General features: G+C 42.4%; 1 protein-coding gene across 1 annotated transcript; it reads left to right on the top strand.

The window, feature by feature from the left end:
- Window positions 1-2,828: 2,828 nt before the first annotated feature.
- LOC136286871 (p53 apoptosis effector related to PMP-22-like) lies at window positions 2,829-14,444 on the top strand. The gene is made up of 3 exons (XM_066178955.1): window positions 2,829-3,137; window positions 10,508-10,651; window positions 11,272-14,444. Exons 1-3 carry the CDS (start codon window positions 2,927-2,929, stop codon window positions 11,505-11,507), a joined length of 591 nt encoding a protein of 196 aa, XP_066035052.1. The 5' UTR covers window positions 2,829-2,926; the 3' UTR covers window positions 11,508-14,444.
- Window positions 14,445-16,969: the final 2,525 nt, after the last annotated feature.

The raw sequence follows: 16,969 nt of genomic DNA, 5'->3' as shown, positions 1-16,969 counted from the left end.
CACTGGCATATTTCACAGCCTGTGAGATCCCAGCCATACCTGCCTGGGCTGGAGCTGATCCCTGACCTTCTCTCAGTGCTACTTGGTTTTCTCTGATAGCTGGGTGAATGATTTCCAGCACCAGTAAATTATTTACTCCCTGTAAAGCACTGCCTGCTAGAGAGGCATATCCCTTGTTACACTGCAGAAAAAATATATTTCTGTAGGGCCACAAAGATTATTAAATTATTATTTGCATAATAAATAAATAAAGGTAAGGGTAGTGGTGGTGAAAGAAGCTTATGATTCCTTTTAACGTGGCCAAAGATAAAACTGGAGAAATTGTTCTTCTTTTCATACCTACGGAACATGTAGCTGTGTTCACACCTGAAGATAATGTACGTCTGGCAGTGCAGCTTGGTCAGAATGCCCAGCTACATTCAGGTGGGTTTGGTGCTTAGGAAAGCACCTGTTTTTGTTGTAATGTATTAGGGCATCTTTTCCTCATAATCAAAGCACTACTTGTTTTTCATGTGTGTATCATTGCAGCCCCACAGAGCTGACTCCTACCATCTGGTCTCTGGAAGATGTGGGTTATACAGCCCAGAGGTGAGAAAAGCTGCATATGTTGCTGGATCTGCCTCTTTTGCTGCAGGAGGGACTGGTTTATTAGTTCCCTAGATCTCTTTGCTTATAAATCCAAGTATCATTGGGACTGAAGGCAGACAACTTCATTGACTGTGTTATAGGCCCTCACTCATACAGAATGGAATCTTTGGTGTGTTATTTTTTAACTTCATCTGGACTTCCTAGTTGTTACAAGGCGAAGTAAAAAAAAAAAAATATGAAAGAAATCATAGAAAAGATGGCATTTCTTTCTTCGTGGCATCACTGGGAGTAGGAGGATGGGCCATAGGCAACACAGCCACTAATGCCAGAGGTGAGCTTGGAGGCTGCCCTCAGAGCTTCTCATCACACCACTGCAGCATCTGGGCACTGAGACACTCCAAGTGTAGGACAGCCTTGGGAAGCCAAGTAATGCAATTACTAAAAATCGGAGCCAGCTCTATACTCCTGTCTGAACTGGGGCAACTCTCTCACTTTTGACCTTGTAATGAAGACAGCATTTTCCTGAGTGGTGCATTTCTACTCTTTTTCTTGAAAAATTGATGAAATTTACTCTCACTTCTCTTCCAATAGCTCTCAATTTCTGTGCTGAAGAAAATACTTTCTGCATCTCCTTCGGAGGTTACTTGAGTGCTGATAGTGAGACTGCTGGAAAATCTCTGCTTGGCACTGCACAAATGAAGTTCTGTTGTAGTGACGAAAAGAGAGGATCATAGTGCCCAGTTCTGCCATGTGCTGATGACATAGGCTTGCAAGTAGTTCTGGCAAATTTTGTTTACAGCTCTACTTTATTATGAATTTGAAATGAAATCTGAACAGTGGGAATGAACATCAAAAGGATGTTGAAAGAGCTGGTGGAACTCCACATGATTTGAAGTACCCTACCTGAGATTTTTGCAACTTGCCTATAGTGATATCATTTAATTGTTCTGATTTTAGCATCACAATCCATTCCCTAATATTTGCCAGCAATCAAACCTCAGATGAGGTTGGCCATCCCCCCTCACAGAACACCTCCCATAAATGTCTTCTGAGGAACTGGCATTGTGCACAGTTTGATTTTTTGTGACATAAAATACCTGTGACAAAATCCCATTTGATGCAGTCCAATAAGAACTCACATGCTCCCATTCTCCATGAAGCCCATGTAATCCCCCTCACCCGCTATTATTTTCAGTCTTTCAGTTCTCAGAAATTTGTCTTCCTAATGTCCTCTTTGGTGAGGCCTAGAAGTTGCTCCAAGACTCAACTAAACGTGTGTGAGTTGTGTGCCCAAAACACACGCCCCTCTAGTCCTGTCAGGGGCACGTGTCTGCTCAGACAATGAGTTTGCTTTGGTGCTGGGCAATGGGATGACACAATGGGATATGTAGAGATCTTATTGTGGAGAAGTGCTTCTCCCATGACCAAAAGTTTGGGTGTCCATTCATGCCATGTAATGGGGAAGCATTCATTTTGATCATCTGGCATCTTGGGATGCATTTCCAGACATAGAATGGGAAAGGATCGGGGCGGATGGGTCCTGAGTACCACTGCAGGGCTTTGTCCAGTGCCCAGAATAGCCTGCTTGGGAGCCAGAGCACAACTGCAATGAAACGCTCATTAGATGGCCATTAGGAAACATGCTTTTGTTTAATGCTGAGTCCGATGTGAAACAAGGGAATGTTAATAATGTCATATTCCCATCCTCATGTGAAACAAGGAAATGTTAATAATGTCATATTCCCATCCTCATATGACACCTTTCTTTAAGGTGTCTCTTTTACTCTCAACTGCAAAAGCAACTTTTTGAAACCTTTTAGTACCTGAAGTGGCTAACACCATCAGTATTATCAGTATTGGGCAATGCTGGTCGGTTTATCCAGTGATCAGAGAGGAGGATGATGATCTCCAGCCCCCATGAGGAAGGCAGGGCTCGTGGAACCTCGAGAACCGCAGTTTTTTTCGCCGTGGTCGCTTTTTTGCGGTGTCTGGGCCACGACTGCGGAGCGGCAGCGGGAGGGTGGAGGACAGCGAGAGGAGAAGTGCGAGGGCGAGCCCGGGCGAGGGGCCGGGGCCGAGCGGGGCTGGCGGGGCCGGGACGAGCGGAGCGGAGCGGGCCGGGCCCCGCTCCCTCCGCCGCTCTCCGCCGGCCCCACCGGTCGGGGCCGCCGGCGGCGGCAGGCTTAGTCAGAGGAATGTGGGTGGGACTCCCTCCTCCCCGGCGCCTTAAAACCCCGCTCGGACGGGCACGCTCACAGTCTCCCGTCCCGGCGGAGCGTCCCCGCCGCACCACACCCGCGACGCCCGGGCTCTCTGGGCGCGCCGCCGGCCGGGCACAATGGTGGTGTGCGGCCTCGCCTGCTGGAGGTGCAGGTGGCTCCTGCCCCTGCTGCTGGGCCTGGCCATCATCATGGGCATCATCGCCCTGGCGGGCCGGGGCTGGCTGGAGTCCGAGTCGGAGCCCTACGTGCAGCAAGCGTCGCTGTGGGAGAGCTGCACGCGAGGCGAGGAGGACCTCAATTGGAGCTGCGAATCCCTCATGGACTACGGTGAGTGAGAAGCCCTCCGAAGGACCCGGGGCAGTGGGTGCCAAGGCTATTGACCTCCCCTAACTCTGTTGTGGAGCAGCTGCTTTCTGGAATGGAGTTTCCTTGCAGAAGCGGTATCCATGCTGTTTCGGGGCTCAAACCAGCATCGAAACACAGGACTAGACTGCTCCAGGGCGATCTTTTTTTATCAGTACAACACTAAGAAGCCAGGGTGTTGATATGTTGGGCTTTTCTGAAGTTATTTTACAACCAAAGTAAGATAGCGACTGGCTCCAAGTCTGTCTGTTTGCTTCCCCCGAACCCTCATCGGGCTGCAGTGCCGCAGCCTTACCTGGCACCAGGCAGCTCTCTCCCTGTGCCGCTGGCTCCCCTCGTCGGACGGCGAGTGTGGAAACCTTCATGCAGGGTGTCCTGTGCAGAACCACACCTGGACTGTAGTAAAATGGTGTTTCCTGACTCTTCTGGGGACGAGAGCACCTTGATTTAACCCTCCTGGCCAAGGGAGTGCAGCTTTTAAAATGCCTCCTGATCTGCTGCTTAAAATGGTCTGATAAGGGTTTCTCAGGCAGGGAAAAAAATGCTCTTTCCTTTGTACCTCTCTGTTGCACTGGGGCCTAAATCAGGGATAAGTGTGCCTCTGTTTTAACTCGCTTAGCTGCTTCTGTATCTGGCATCGCCGCTGTAACATTTTTACTGCGCACTCTCAGTTTCAGGTCTTTTGAGGGACTTTTTGTTTTATTGCTAGAACACGTGGGTCTGATTACATCTGCTTTCTCCTCAAACAAAATATTTCTGGACAAATAAGCAGACCCGCCTTCAGATCCTGGATGAGGGTTCTTTAGGGACTGTGGGGCTCGAAGGGTGTGTTTCAGCTGGGAGAGCTGGGACTGTTTCCCTGTGCAGATCCCTTGCTGCCTGAGCACGGCAGACTCACTTCCAGAAGCTTTTCATTGCAACACTCGTGCACAAGCTAAGTCCTGAATACGCTGAAAGAGAAGTGGCTTCATTTCTCAGCCGGGTGATGACTTTGGGCTTTACTGCAGGTGGAAGAAATCTGTCTAGTGAGATGAAAATATCCATCTCCCCCAGTAGACAGAGAAGAAAAGCTAGTACAGAGTTGCTGGAATTTGCATTGCACGGGGAAAAAGTGCTAATGCACTACAGCTGCTGGAATTTGTTTTCTCCTGTAGTGACACTGCTTCACACGTCCCTGAGTACTGATGGGTGTGTGCTTTGCGTCAGCCCTCAGTATTGTGGGACAAAAGTAATTTTCTGCATTTTTTTTTCCTAGTTAACAGGCTGACACAGAAGAACAGTATCCTTGACTTCACTTGTTTAAGCCTTGGCTTATTTAAACGAAAACTTACTTAAATCCTTGGCCTATTTGTATGAATTTGCCTGTTCTCAAATTTTCATAACATCAATGACATTTCGGTGCCACTGTCTACTCATAGTATTTACATCTAGAGACAGGATGTAACACACGAGTTCAGGTTTGATTTGTTTTGTTTTCTTTTCTTCTATGCTAATGCAACTAGTGTCAAAATAGGTGAGAGCATTTATGAAGGAAAAAATGCCTAGCAGGCTTTTATAGAACTGATGCTGGAAAATAAAGTTTAACTAATTGAGATGCCTGACTTGTGTTTTGCATATGATAATTGCTGTGCACTAACCATCCTGAACCTCTCCTGATGAAATGAAGACTTCAGAGTGGATCCCCATTAACAGAATGTTCCATTAGACAAATTCTTAATTGAGCTGTGGCATTGTATGAGGAAGAGGAAGAAAAAAAGCAGACGAGTCACTTATTTTAAATGAGGGGAAAGGGGCAGGAAAAGACAACAAAGACTTGCAAATAGGAGTGTCTTCTAAACTGCATAGCTCCTCAATGCACATTTGCAAATACCACATGAGAGGGAAGAAGTGAAAGGGAAAAAGAAGAGTAGGATGTCATGTGGTAGGGAGTCAGGGAAGGGATTTTGTTTAGACTTCTGTACTGGTTTGTGTCTGGGAAATGCCCTGGCTGGCAGCATCTGTGTATTATCAAAATGTTGCAATGCAGAAGTGCTGTAGTGCACTAGAATATGACTCAAGATGACTTAGTGTAGACCATTGCAGGATTTAACTGTTGACTGTGTGTTTAAAACACATCAGCAAGCCATCAGCTATTACAAAGATTATTTGCACTGTGTAACTTGGAAAGGATGACTGTCTTTATAGTGATGAGCTTGTAAGTTTAGGAGCAATATTTATGGGTGGCTGCGCCCTCCTGGTTCTGAATGACTGGTCCCAGTGACTTTGCTTTGAATTAACACTGTAAAAGATGGGCGTGTGCATGTGTAGTAAAGGTAACTCCATTAGGTTAACTCTTTCTTATTATATTCCTTACAGCCAGTTGGTATTCATTAAGTACATACCAGCCAACAAAGAAAAAGGGAAGCATTCTTCTGGATCCTTATTTTGTGCCAAAAAAACCCCACACACAACAAAAAACCACCCCCCCCCCATAAAAAAGAAACCAAACCAAAAAACAAAGGAAAAAGAAAAGGGAAAGGAATCAAAAAAGGTGGAACCTAGAAGTAGGAGCCCAACCTTTGTGAATCATGTTTCACTGCAGCTGTGCCACTGTACCTATGTCGCTGGAGGCATGGACTTTGATACCACAAATTATTGGTGAAACTGAGTGCATGTGGAAACTTCACTGAGGGGCCAGGTAAATAAAGGAGGAATGCTAGGTGTATGCTTACCTTTCCAATACACCTCTTTTCAGGCACGCTTTTGTCTGATTTACAAATGCTGGGATGCATTAAAGACAAATGAACATCGTTTATAGTGTCAGGCAAGTGCAGGCACTTTTCCCAGTGCTAATGGAAAAGGTGTAGCAGTTGGTGTCCCTGCCAACACCCAGAAAACACTTACTGCAACTTCCTGGTAAAAGATCCCAGTGAAATGTGAGGCTGGTGCCTCTGCCAGTGCACTTTGCTGCCTCCTGAGCAGGCACATTTCTGCTGCTAACAATGCAGAGACTGAAAGCTGAAAATGTGCCTCTCCAGAGATTGTGCCTCTCCTCAGCTCTCAACTGAAGCCAAGTTTGTACTAGAAGCCTTGTATTTAATATTTTGGTAGTTTAGCAATTGCTTTTCCTGCACTCCTAAAGTCAAAACAGACTGTGATTCCCAGTATTAATTTCCAACCTGCCCTCCCAGCAAACCTTTGATTCTGAGCTCCTCTATGTGCTCATGCAAATAGCTTCCTCTCACCAGTCATGCTACCATGGATGTTTGCAGGATATCTGAGCAAGAAAGTAGTGCTGACACTGCTCTTGTGCTCACAGTCTGCTACTCCTTTATTACATCAAAAGAGGGAGGTATTTTTGGACATTCTGTGTAATGGGCTCTTGAGGCCAAACAAGGATTGCTACTGCCATTTATATACACAAGAATATTACAGCTATATTGCAAAAATATGCCCATCCCTGCAGGTCATGATAAAACTTCCATTTATTCACAAGCTAACTAACTAGCTTTGGTTCTGGAAGTGAGTAAACAAAGAGGAGAGTCTTATTACTTCAAATCCTGTAGCAGTTCATCTTCCTGCTAACTATTTTCACAGCTCTTTTATTGATTTCTAAAGGGAAATCTAGATTTAAATATCTTAGACTATAGAGATTCCACCTCCTCCCTGGTGAGGCTGAGGCATGGCCAAATGAAATCAGGAAATACACTTAACGCTAAGGCACTGTTGCTTGCTTTCTTTTAATTTCATCATATTACTGGTGCTCATCATTAATATTTGGTAACTGTGACCCCTCCTAGTTATTTGCATGATAACATTTGCAGCTCTGCTCCTTCCCATAGTAATCATTAATGTAATGTAATGCTATGTAATAAAACTCTTAATCCTTCCTAATAATTACAGCTTCTGAACAGTTTGTTTTTTGTTTTTTTTTAATGTTCTTTCAACACTACCTAATTGATAAATACTTTTCTGCTGATTAGATGCAAAGCACTTGACTATTCTTTGAGGCCAAGCTGACCTGGAAACACTAATACCCCCAACTATTTCTCTGCTTTTCTGGTCTCCTATTCTTCTGCCTTTCTGTTTATGCAGCTCCAAGTGACTGTGGTGTTCTTAGTTGATTTCATAAACAGACATCATATTTATGTTTATTTTGCACAAGAAATACTCTCTCTGCCTAATGAATGGGTTTGTGGATTTTCTGTTTTTATTGAAAAGCTTAAATTCTGGCTAAATAGGTAAAGATTACAAGATATTTTGAGCATAAACCAGGTAGAAACTGGGGCTAATCTGTCATACTCTGACTGTGAGCAGGTCTCTCCAGCTCTTATGGCAGCAAACAGCGAGAGGGTAAACCTGCACCTCTCGCCTCCTGGCAGCTGGGAGCCATAAGGGGAGGTTCTTTCAGAAAGACAGGAGAGCTGGGTGCCTGTGGGTACTTGATCAGCTTTCAGAAGCCTTTAGGAGGAAAAGGAGCTGGGAAAGCCTGACTTGATAGGTGTGGGGATGAGGGAAATCCTTCATGGACTAACAACTATTTCAGTTTCAGCCCCGCAGCAGCCCCTCTGCTGAAAATTCTTTTTTATGGTGGGGGTGGCAACAGGTCTTGTAGATAAGGAACATCCCTGGGCTGCACCCAATGCTCAGGAAAGGTGCACCCTCCCACCCCAATCTCTCCCATCAATCACTTATTAAAAGATGGGATATATATATAGATATATATATAGATATATAGATATATAGATATATAGATATATAGATATATAGATATATATGTCTTTACATTCTCTTACAATGTAAGAGAAATCTCAAAAAATAACCATAAATTCAGAGGTTTTGCTGCTTTTCCTGTGATTTCCACAGGGGATCAAGTGTCTGGCTGATAGTTCAGTGGCTGACTACACTCGTCCAGCCCAGAGCACACCCATCTAGTGCTGTGGGCAGCACCTCTGACTCAGTGTTATCAAGTCTTGTCAGCATCAACCTGCTGCTAAGTGCTGATGGAAAAGATAATCCAACAGGAGAAAGAGAGGAAGGTGCTGGCTCACCAGCACTGAGCTCTGTCACACATGAGCACAAAACTCTCTGAGTTTCATAATGATGGTGCCTATTGCTGCCTTGTTTCTGAAGACTTGAAGCAAAGCTGAGCTTGATATTAATCTTCCTGACAAGATATCTCCTGCAGCTATATGTGTGGTCATTTTTTTTATTGCCAGAGACAAGAAGATAAATCACTGTGAGCAGAGCCAGGGCTGACCTGTATCCAAAAGCTTATCATACTTGTAAAGACAGTACAGATGACATGAAAATGGCAGAGAGCACTGTGGGCATTTTGCCTTGTACTCCTCCAGTTGTGGTTGTGTTGCACTAAACCTCAAGGTGTGTAACATGCAGATGTATTTGAGTTTACAGCCTAAATTTTATTAAACAGATGCCAGATTTGTCTTCCTACACCTTGTCAGCATAAATAATCCATCTGAAAGGGAACGTGCTATGGTAACTATGTGTTCCTTCTTGTGCATTTTTTTTTCTTAGTAGGGCAAATATTGATAAAAAGCTTGCCTAGATCATCTAGTCTGAATGGGTTTTCCTGAGCTGGCTGTATCTAATGGTTACATATCCCTTTATATTAGTTTTGACTAAGAAATCCTATTGTGGAGACAATATTCAATACCTGCGTCAGGTACGACAGAAAATATTTTGTATGAAAAGATTTTATCAAACCACTGATGTAGCTCTAATCTCCAGACACTCATCAGTCTCCTCCCCGCCTCTTCCCCTCAGCATTCCCTCAGGGAAGGGGTATGAGACTTGCACAACTAGCTGAAGAAGAAGGAATTTGAGAAGTTTTTACTGTCTTGACTAGCTCCAGGAAGGGAGAGGAGAAAGAAAAAGTTTTCCTTTCCATTTCTGTGTCAGTTTAATTGTCTTCAGGGAGCATTGGTGGTGATTGGGAGTTTTGGCTGAGATTTGGCTGACGGATGCCTGATGTACTTTACTTTTGCTGTTGGATTAGAAGAGAAAGAAACCAGTTCAAACATATATAATAAAAATAGCTGTAAAACAGTGCTTTGCTTTCAGATAGCAAATAGCAGAGAAAGAATGGAGACTACAGTGAAAACAAAGTCACTTCATCTGTGTTGGAATGGACAGCTATGATGAAAGAGAGTTTTTTTTAAATGTTCTGACCTAGATCTCACTGGCCTCTTTATTCCTACATTAGAGGGAGCTCAGGATCTGACCCTACCTCTATCTGAGTGTGTGAAAGTAGAAACCCACAACATGTAATGTGGGAATTGAACTGTGATGACAGCTGACTGGAAAACAAAAGCACTAGCCAGTATGGTTTAACGCTTGTGAGCAGGTGTCCTGCCTCCAGGGCAGGAACACCTTTGCTTGTAGTTGTTTGCACTGGGCTTACCTAAATTACTTGGTTTCTGAAAAGGATGAGGTGTGTGAGGGCCTTTTCACAAGGCCGTGTTACTACCAAAGTGGAATTGCTGACTGTTTTTCTAGGAGGTTTTCCTGCCATTGTTGCCTTGGCCCTGGCCTGTGGTGGGTGATTTCTGGATGCTGGTGCTGCTCTGTCAGAATGCAGCTGCTTGCTTCATGCCTGAGCCTCTCCAGCATGCAGTAGCTTGAAGTTATAGCTTGATACACCCTGTTCCAGCAAACGTCAAAGCAATGATTCAAAGAGGACTCCTCAACTTTTAACTCAGATTTTGTTGTTTCTCTTCCACCTGCTGCATTTTGGCTGTGAATAGATACTTATTTTCAAGAACTTTCTTTTTGTCATCTTTTTAGCTATTGCAGGTTTACTTCTTTTCCGTCATGCTTCTTTTGCTGCACATGCTCCAATCTTGTCATAAACAAAAGTTTTATGCAGACAGCACTATTATTTCCCAGCAGTTATTTCCTGTGGTGGTACCCTCTTGTCTACTTTCACACTTCCCTGTGTATGGAAGTGGTTTTGTAAACCTGCATACCAAACAGGAGCTGTAATGATAAAGGGCATTGTCAGCAGCTGTGTGCCCTATCTGCTCAGATGTCTGTGGGTGTCTTACACAGATATGGAGTTTGAAGGTAGCGTCTCTATTCTGTGCTGCACTTCATCCTCCTTTGCAGCAAGACAAGTAAGCAGGCATGGAGTCCTGTGCTGCTCCAGCAGTGATGGTGCTCCCCTGCTCTCCAGCTGTGTACTTTGCAGGCATTCAGTATTGCTTTGACGCAAAGGACATGCTTCTTACAATACAGGGTTTCAATAAAAAAAAAGATTAAAAAACCCCAAAGAGCTGCAATGACCTACAGGAGAGAACTGCTGTGTGTAATACCTTTCTTGTTTTCTCTTCAAGGATGGGGGAGAGCAGCAGCTGCCACATACCTCGTTGGCTTTGTAATCCTGGTCATCTGTTTCGCCCTTGCAGTCATCGCGTTCTCGATCGAGATCCTCCGCTTCAACTTTGTGAGAGGAATTGGAGGCCTGCTCTTTGTTGTTGGTAAGGCTGGGCACAAAGACAAGGTTATTTTAGATGTGAAAAAGGCATCAGCAGAAAAACATGCTAGATGGAGCCTCCCTTAGGAAATTAGTTGTCTTTGTCTGGTTTATGACTCATTTTCATGGGGAACAAGGGAGGGGTGAGTTGTGCTCTGAAAGCATAATGGGGAGGGAAGCTCCAGTGGCCTTGGTCAGTTCTCACTTTCCCAAAAGCACTATATGGGGACACCCAACACCTTTGACCCTGCATGTCACCTGCTAAGACTTATGAGCAATTAAGCCCTGGGTGCTTCCCACCTTTGTGATGGGAGGAGGAGGAACGGGAGGTAACTGGCTTGGCAGGGTTCCTGGTGCTGGCTGTGGGACAGGGCTGGTCAGGGCATGCAGGTGTGTGCCTTAGCAACCTGGCAATGGCAGCTGAGATGCCGCAGCCGCATAGGCGTGGGGATTTGCCTGGGACAGAAGTCACGTACTTCTGTAACAATGCAGATCTGATTGCAGGCCTAAAGCTAATCCCTACATATCTTAAGTATGCACTTATCTCCAGGTACCTTTTCTTAATGGGAACCGTAATACATTCACCATAACTTACTCTTGGTTGTCTTTCTTTTCTCTCCCTAGCTGCATTCCAGATCATTGGCTTGGTCATTTACCCAGTGAAATTCACAGAAGACATTCCACTGACAGGAGATAACATGTTCAGCTGGGCCTATGGCTTTGGCTGGGCCAGCACTGTTGTTGTAATAGGTTGTGCTTTCTTCTTCTGCTGCCTCCCCAACTGGGAAGATGAAGTCCTGGGAAATATCAAGCCTACGGGTTACTACTCCTCCCCAGGGAGAGCACCATACTTAAATTGAGATATTAAGTCCAAGTACAGTCAACTGTCAAAACAGAGGAACACCTTTGATGTACATTTGGTGTGATTATAGGAGACTGAAAAAACTCACCTTATTTTACCAGAGTATTTCTTACTGTCCCTGGCAATAAAATAGGAAAAACATTGGCATTGCAAGCCAAATAGCTTTTACCCAAAGTATTATTTACATATTCTCATGTCAATTCAGTTTGGGTGGATAACTTGCTCCTTCCCCTCCCAATTAATTGAGTCATCCTTATTTTATTAAAATATTTTCTTATGAATATAGATTATAGTGTTTCAAGTGTAGAAAGGAAAAGGATAGATTTTAAACAACCCATTAGTCTGACCTGCGAGATAGGTTGGTTTTTTCACCTCTGACAAACTTGCTTTAAATGGAGCTAGGAAAAAACACAACCTTCCTTTTTCTTCTGTCAAAGTCAGTCCCAAGGAAGAAACTTCCAGGATACTATCACAATCACCTGCTGCATAAAAATCTTTTCCCATTCCTGTTACTGGACTGTTGTTGGCTATTAGCTATTTGAATTAAGGGGAAAAGAAAATTAAAACTTATTTTCCACTAATTGGTGCCGTTGGACAAGGTCTCTTCCAAAGCATGAAGCTGGTGTGTACAACAGTGATGTAACATTAGTGGGTTTGTGGCCACAACAGGACTTGTGATGAAATCACATATATATGTTGTCATGGATTCAGATGCTAAACTATATACATTTTTACATGGTATATGAGGGATGCTGATTTAGAAAGTATCTTTGAGCAGAAACATAAACTATTCTATTTGTCTACCTTTGTAAAGTTGCAGTGTTTTAATTATCAGTGTGCTTTGGAGGGAAATCTTAGCATAAGATGTTTGAAAACCTCTGAAAGTTTCTAACACTGTAGGTACCTCAGAGTTCAGCAAACTTGGGCTGCTTTGTGAGTTAATAAGCGTAACAGGTAGAAATAGAAAGGCAGTTCTGTGAGCAGTTTACATATGCAAACTTCATACAGACATCCGTGTCGGAGTAATGTGTCTGGCTCCTCGTTGTGTTTCTGCAGCCAGCAATTCTAAATAAGTATTCCAGCGAGGCATAGCCATGTCTGTGTTGGTCATGGACCTACAGCATCTTACAGCAGATTTAGTTATGGTCTATAATCTTTGTCAGGGCTTTGTTCAGCTGAGGAAGTTCATTCTTTAAACTCCTCTTCCAGCTATGGTAGACATAGCTTTAGCAAAGACAGACTGAGGAGGTTACAGGTGGGGTGGAAAGCAAATGCTGCATGTTGCTCTGTGTTATTTCTTACTCTCATGAACCTGGTGCTTAGGAGAGGGTAAGTGTGTGGGTATGTGTATTCATGCACATGTACAAAATAGAACTAAGCATTAACCAACAGACTGTAGAGCTGAAGTAATTTACAACTGATCTTTTGCAATGCCCTGTATTTCTTGTATTATATATTGTATAGCTTTCCATTTTGTAACACCTTTTTCAATTTGATAATGCTATATATTGCATGTGATCCTGTTTTAGAGAGGCCAGGTGATTACTGAAGATCCCTTCTAGGCCTGTATTTTATAACTTTACAGAGCATAAATGTCTGCAGACTTCAGAATTGTGTCATGAGCTCGGTTGTGGCACATACAATCAATTGTATTTATGATTCTTGCTGAATAAGAGAGTTCTGTGACACACAAATGTGTGCTTTTACATTTTTTCCCCCTTTTCTGTACAGTACTGGCTGGTGGGGAATACTGTGTAGACTTACTTTATCATAAGTAATGATAATACTTACTTCTAGTGAGTTCAAAACACAGCAGAGAATCTCAAGTCAGGAAAATCCTTGCACAACTAAACCTGGAAAGGAGAAAAAAGTGTAAGAAAATGGACACTTTTCCTAATGACAGGGAGGAAGGTATGGTAATATGGTAGTTAGGTTTAGCATAATTTAAGTCTTTTGTATGCTTTTTTATAAGCATTGGCATAACTTGTCAAAAGAGCACTAATGTAAAATAAACTTGGCTCTGAATGTACTGGGAGGAGTAGGAGCATAACTAGCATGTTACACAACTAAGATATTCCAGAGAAAGCTATTGCAAATAGTTATTAATTACTTTCAAGCGATATTAATGTATGTGACACTCGTTTCAAATGTGGTGGCTTAATTAAAAATGTTTTAACTGATGGTTGTAGAAACTTGGTGGTGTTTGTGGTTTGTGGATTGATTTCATAAAATCAAACAAATAAGCCATTATTTTCTTCTCTTAACTTGAATATCAGTATCTATAAAGTGTCAGGTTAATAAAATGAAGTTGAAGACCTCATGTTCAGGAGGCAGCAACTTCATTTTCCAGTCAAATAAGCTTCAGTATACACTGCAAAACATGTCTGTGCATGTTCATTGAAGTGCCAGGCATAGAATGTTCTTTCCTAAGCCAAAACCTCTTAAGTGCATCACAGTTTAAGGGGGAACTCTATAAACATTTTAAATACACAACCATCTACAGGAGGTCTCACGAGTGGGAAGTCTGTTCTTTATCAAAACTGTTCCAAGTGCCTTTCCTACAATGATCAAGAAATTAAAATAGTGAAAAAAGATGGTGTACTTGCTTGCTATTTTTAGTGGAAGGCTGCACTTTTCCCAGGATTAGCAACCTTCTCACTTCTAACCTCAGTTTATGCATGGCCCATAATATAGCCCTGTCCTAGAGGTTTTTTTAAAGAGAGCAAATCAGTCAGTCACTGCTGTCTTATACCAGCCTATGGCTTCTGATTTCTGGAAAGACAGGTTCATCATACTCCTGTTCATTTTTTTTAACTGTCTTCCTCCCTAAATGTCTTAATTTTAAATTCATTTACTATCCTGGATTCTGGGGCCTTGCATGTGTTTCTTTTCGGGTTTTGGTTCCACGTCTCCCCCTTTTTAAATGCTTCTGATTTTAAATAAACTAATAGAAAAAATATTTTGGGTCCTTTTAGATTTTCCTAAATGCTCTCAAGATAATCGCAGGTTTCTAATGCCCTTCTTTTGACAGGAAGAAAATTTGTACTCCTGTTTACCTACCAGTCTGTATTAAGCTGCAACCTAAATCTGTGCTCACTAAAATCACCTGAATATCTCCAGTGAGCTTCAGGCTGCAGGGTTGCTCTTTCTAATCCAGCTCGTGAGAAGAGAGAGCAGTTCAGGGGAATCTGAGCACACTTGGCCCTTGTCTCAGGAGGAGTTATGAGCAATCAAAAATGTGCATGTCTGAGTGCTAGGGAAGACTAATTGACCTGAATGGGATGATTAATGCTTAAAGCTCATGGATATGGGAAACAGCTGCCACACCCCACTGGGATTTTATATTTTTAGTTGACGTAACAAATGACTAATTTTTTAGACAATTCATTGACAAGATAGAATTCTAAAAGGTTATTCACCTGACCTTTACATCCTGCATACAAGGGCTTTTGGACTAGAGTACATACATAAATCAAGGGAGTGTAGTGACAGATTTACAGGGAGCGGGGAGGATTGTTATGGTGATAAGAACTCCAGTAACAAAAACAATCTCGTGCTAAGAGAAAATGTTGCACACACACACAGAGGTGCTAAGATCACTGAGCACTTGTAAACTAATGATGAACTAAGCACACATATCTATGGAAAACAAAATGCTCCAGGAGATGCACAACATTTGAGAGCTAAGGTACTGGTCCCACAACTCAGAGCAGTGGGGTTTACTGGCAGTATGGAACAGCACCCTGAAAATACAGGTTAATCTGTGCCAGTAGGTGAAGTTACACAGGTTTTTTAATGTACTTGGGAGATGATATTTACAACCAGAATAAAGTTAAATCAAGTCTGGAGGATGCATTTGTCAAAAATAGGGATGCTGAGTTTCTAAATTTGATTCCTTTTACAGGGGTTGGTGTAGGAGGAGCGAAATCCGTCTGCAGTGGGTTCACAGAGCCTAGTAAATGCCAGTGTTACTGCACAGGTGCAGCAGTTTAAATGTGTAGGTCCCCCTTCCTGCACATGTGTTGTGTATTTATGGGGTAATTCCAATGACTCCATGATGCAGGTCTGCACTAGTACAGTAAGCAGCCTTTTGTCTGGGATTTCCTGGTGTTCTAAGGTGTGGGCAAAGCTGCACGAGCTGTGAAGCTTGACATCTAGAAATTCCAAGTAAAAATCCAATGCTCTCAAATTTTGCCTATGTAAAATTACATTTAAATTACTTGAGAATCGTTAAAATAATCCAAAGGATTTTTTTCATTAGGATTTTTGAATGCATAAATTTAATAAGGCTGTATTTATAATAAAGACTAGAAAAACACATACAGACATGCCTGGAGCTTTATAATATAAATATTACAGCTATAAACAAGGTAAATAATATTTTGTGATAAGAACTATGGATTATATAATATAATTAATGAATAGAAATTAATTATATTCCTCATAGGTTCATCTTTGCAGGATTGAATAACACAAGAAGAGTTGGCATGGCTGCTGCTTTTTATTTATTCATGGGAATGGGCACAACACATGCTATTTTTCACAGAGTTCTTTGCAGATATAGAGTGTTTTATAAACATCAAAGTTTGCTAAGACTCAAGGTGATACATTGGAAATCAATGTTCACTGAGTTTGAGAGGCCCCAGAAAGGTTTGGAGTGAGCACTCAGATGAAACTGAACATAAAAGCCAGCCAAGTCCTGTCCTACAGTGTGCTGCCCTGGAAATGATCATGGATCGAAGTAGGCTGGTTTGATGGCACAGTCCTGAACACGCATGGAGGCATATGATTGGGACAGAAGCTGACCTGTGGCCATTACGGTCCTTTTTCAGGAGATAGCCTGAAGCTGAAAGAAGCTCTCTTTGTGTTAGTAATCCCTTAAAAACAGGAAATAAGCAGAACTTATAATGAAAACTTATAATGAAAAAAATAACTTAGGTCAATTGTTATTTATGAAAACTAACTTCTGACTTGAAATAGAAGGACAAAGCAATTCGCAAAACAAAAGTCAGAAAATCATAATTGGCATTTGGTAATAAGACAATAAGTTGAAAATGTTGCTAGGAGACTTCTGCTTTAATTTTAGCCCTCTTGTCAAATCAATTTCACATCAAACATTTAAAACTGAAGACATCATTTCCATGTAACACGTTAGTTTCAGCAAAATCCTTCTTTTGGCTAGAGAATCTCAAAGTGAAAATTCTTGGCAGAAACCCCTTAAGACATGCTTAGTGTGCTTGTCATATCTGTAAATCTCAGAGTGTTTAAACAAGTAGCTATTCCCAACTGACCCATAAGGCAGAGCAGATAAAAGCCATTTCTTTGACAGAGAACTGTAAGTAGCAAGTCTATGGCACCTGGGAATTACCTAAGTGAAGCTGATTTTATTCCTCTCCTATGGCAACTGAGCTTTATGCTTTACAAGGAGTTACTGTTATGATCCACTACAACAGGACAAGT

The sequence above is a fragment of the Chamaea fasciata genome, unplaced genomic scaffold (genome assembly GCF_029207755.1).
Source record: "Chamaea fasciata isolate MVZ Bird 193981 ecotype frontalis unplaced genomic scaffold, bChaFas1.0.hap1 SCAF_3, whole genome shotgun sequence".
Taxonomy (NCBI): Eukaryota; Metazoa; Chordata; class Aves; order Passeriformes; family Sylviidae; genus Chamaea; species Chamaea fasciata.
This window is presented reverse-complemented; position numbering and strand designations above follow the sequence as displayed.

What these genes read in the sequence shown, in the direction of transcription:
- LOC136286871 (XM_066178955.1), top strand. Translation starts at nt 2,927, where the DNA reads ATGGTGGTGTGCGGCCTCGCCTGCTGGAGGTGCAGGTGGCTCCTGCCC. An exon ending in CGAATCCCTCATGGACTACG is followed by an intron (nt 3,138 to 10,507) that starts GTGAGTGAGAAG and finishes TTTCTCTTCAAG; the next exon opens with GATGGGGGAGAGCAGCAGCT. An exon ending in AGGCCTGCTCTTTGTTGTTG is followed by an intron (nt 10,652 to 11,271) that starts GTAAGGCTGGGC and finishes TTCTCTCCCTAG; the next exon opens with CTGCATTCCAGATCATTGGC.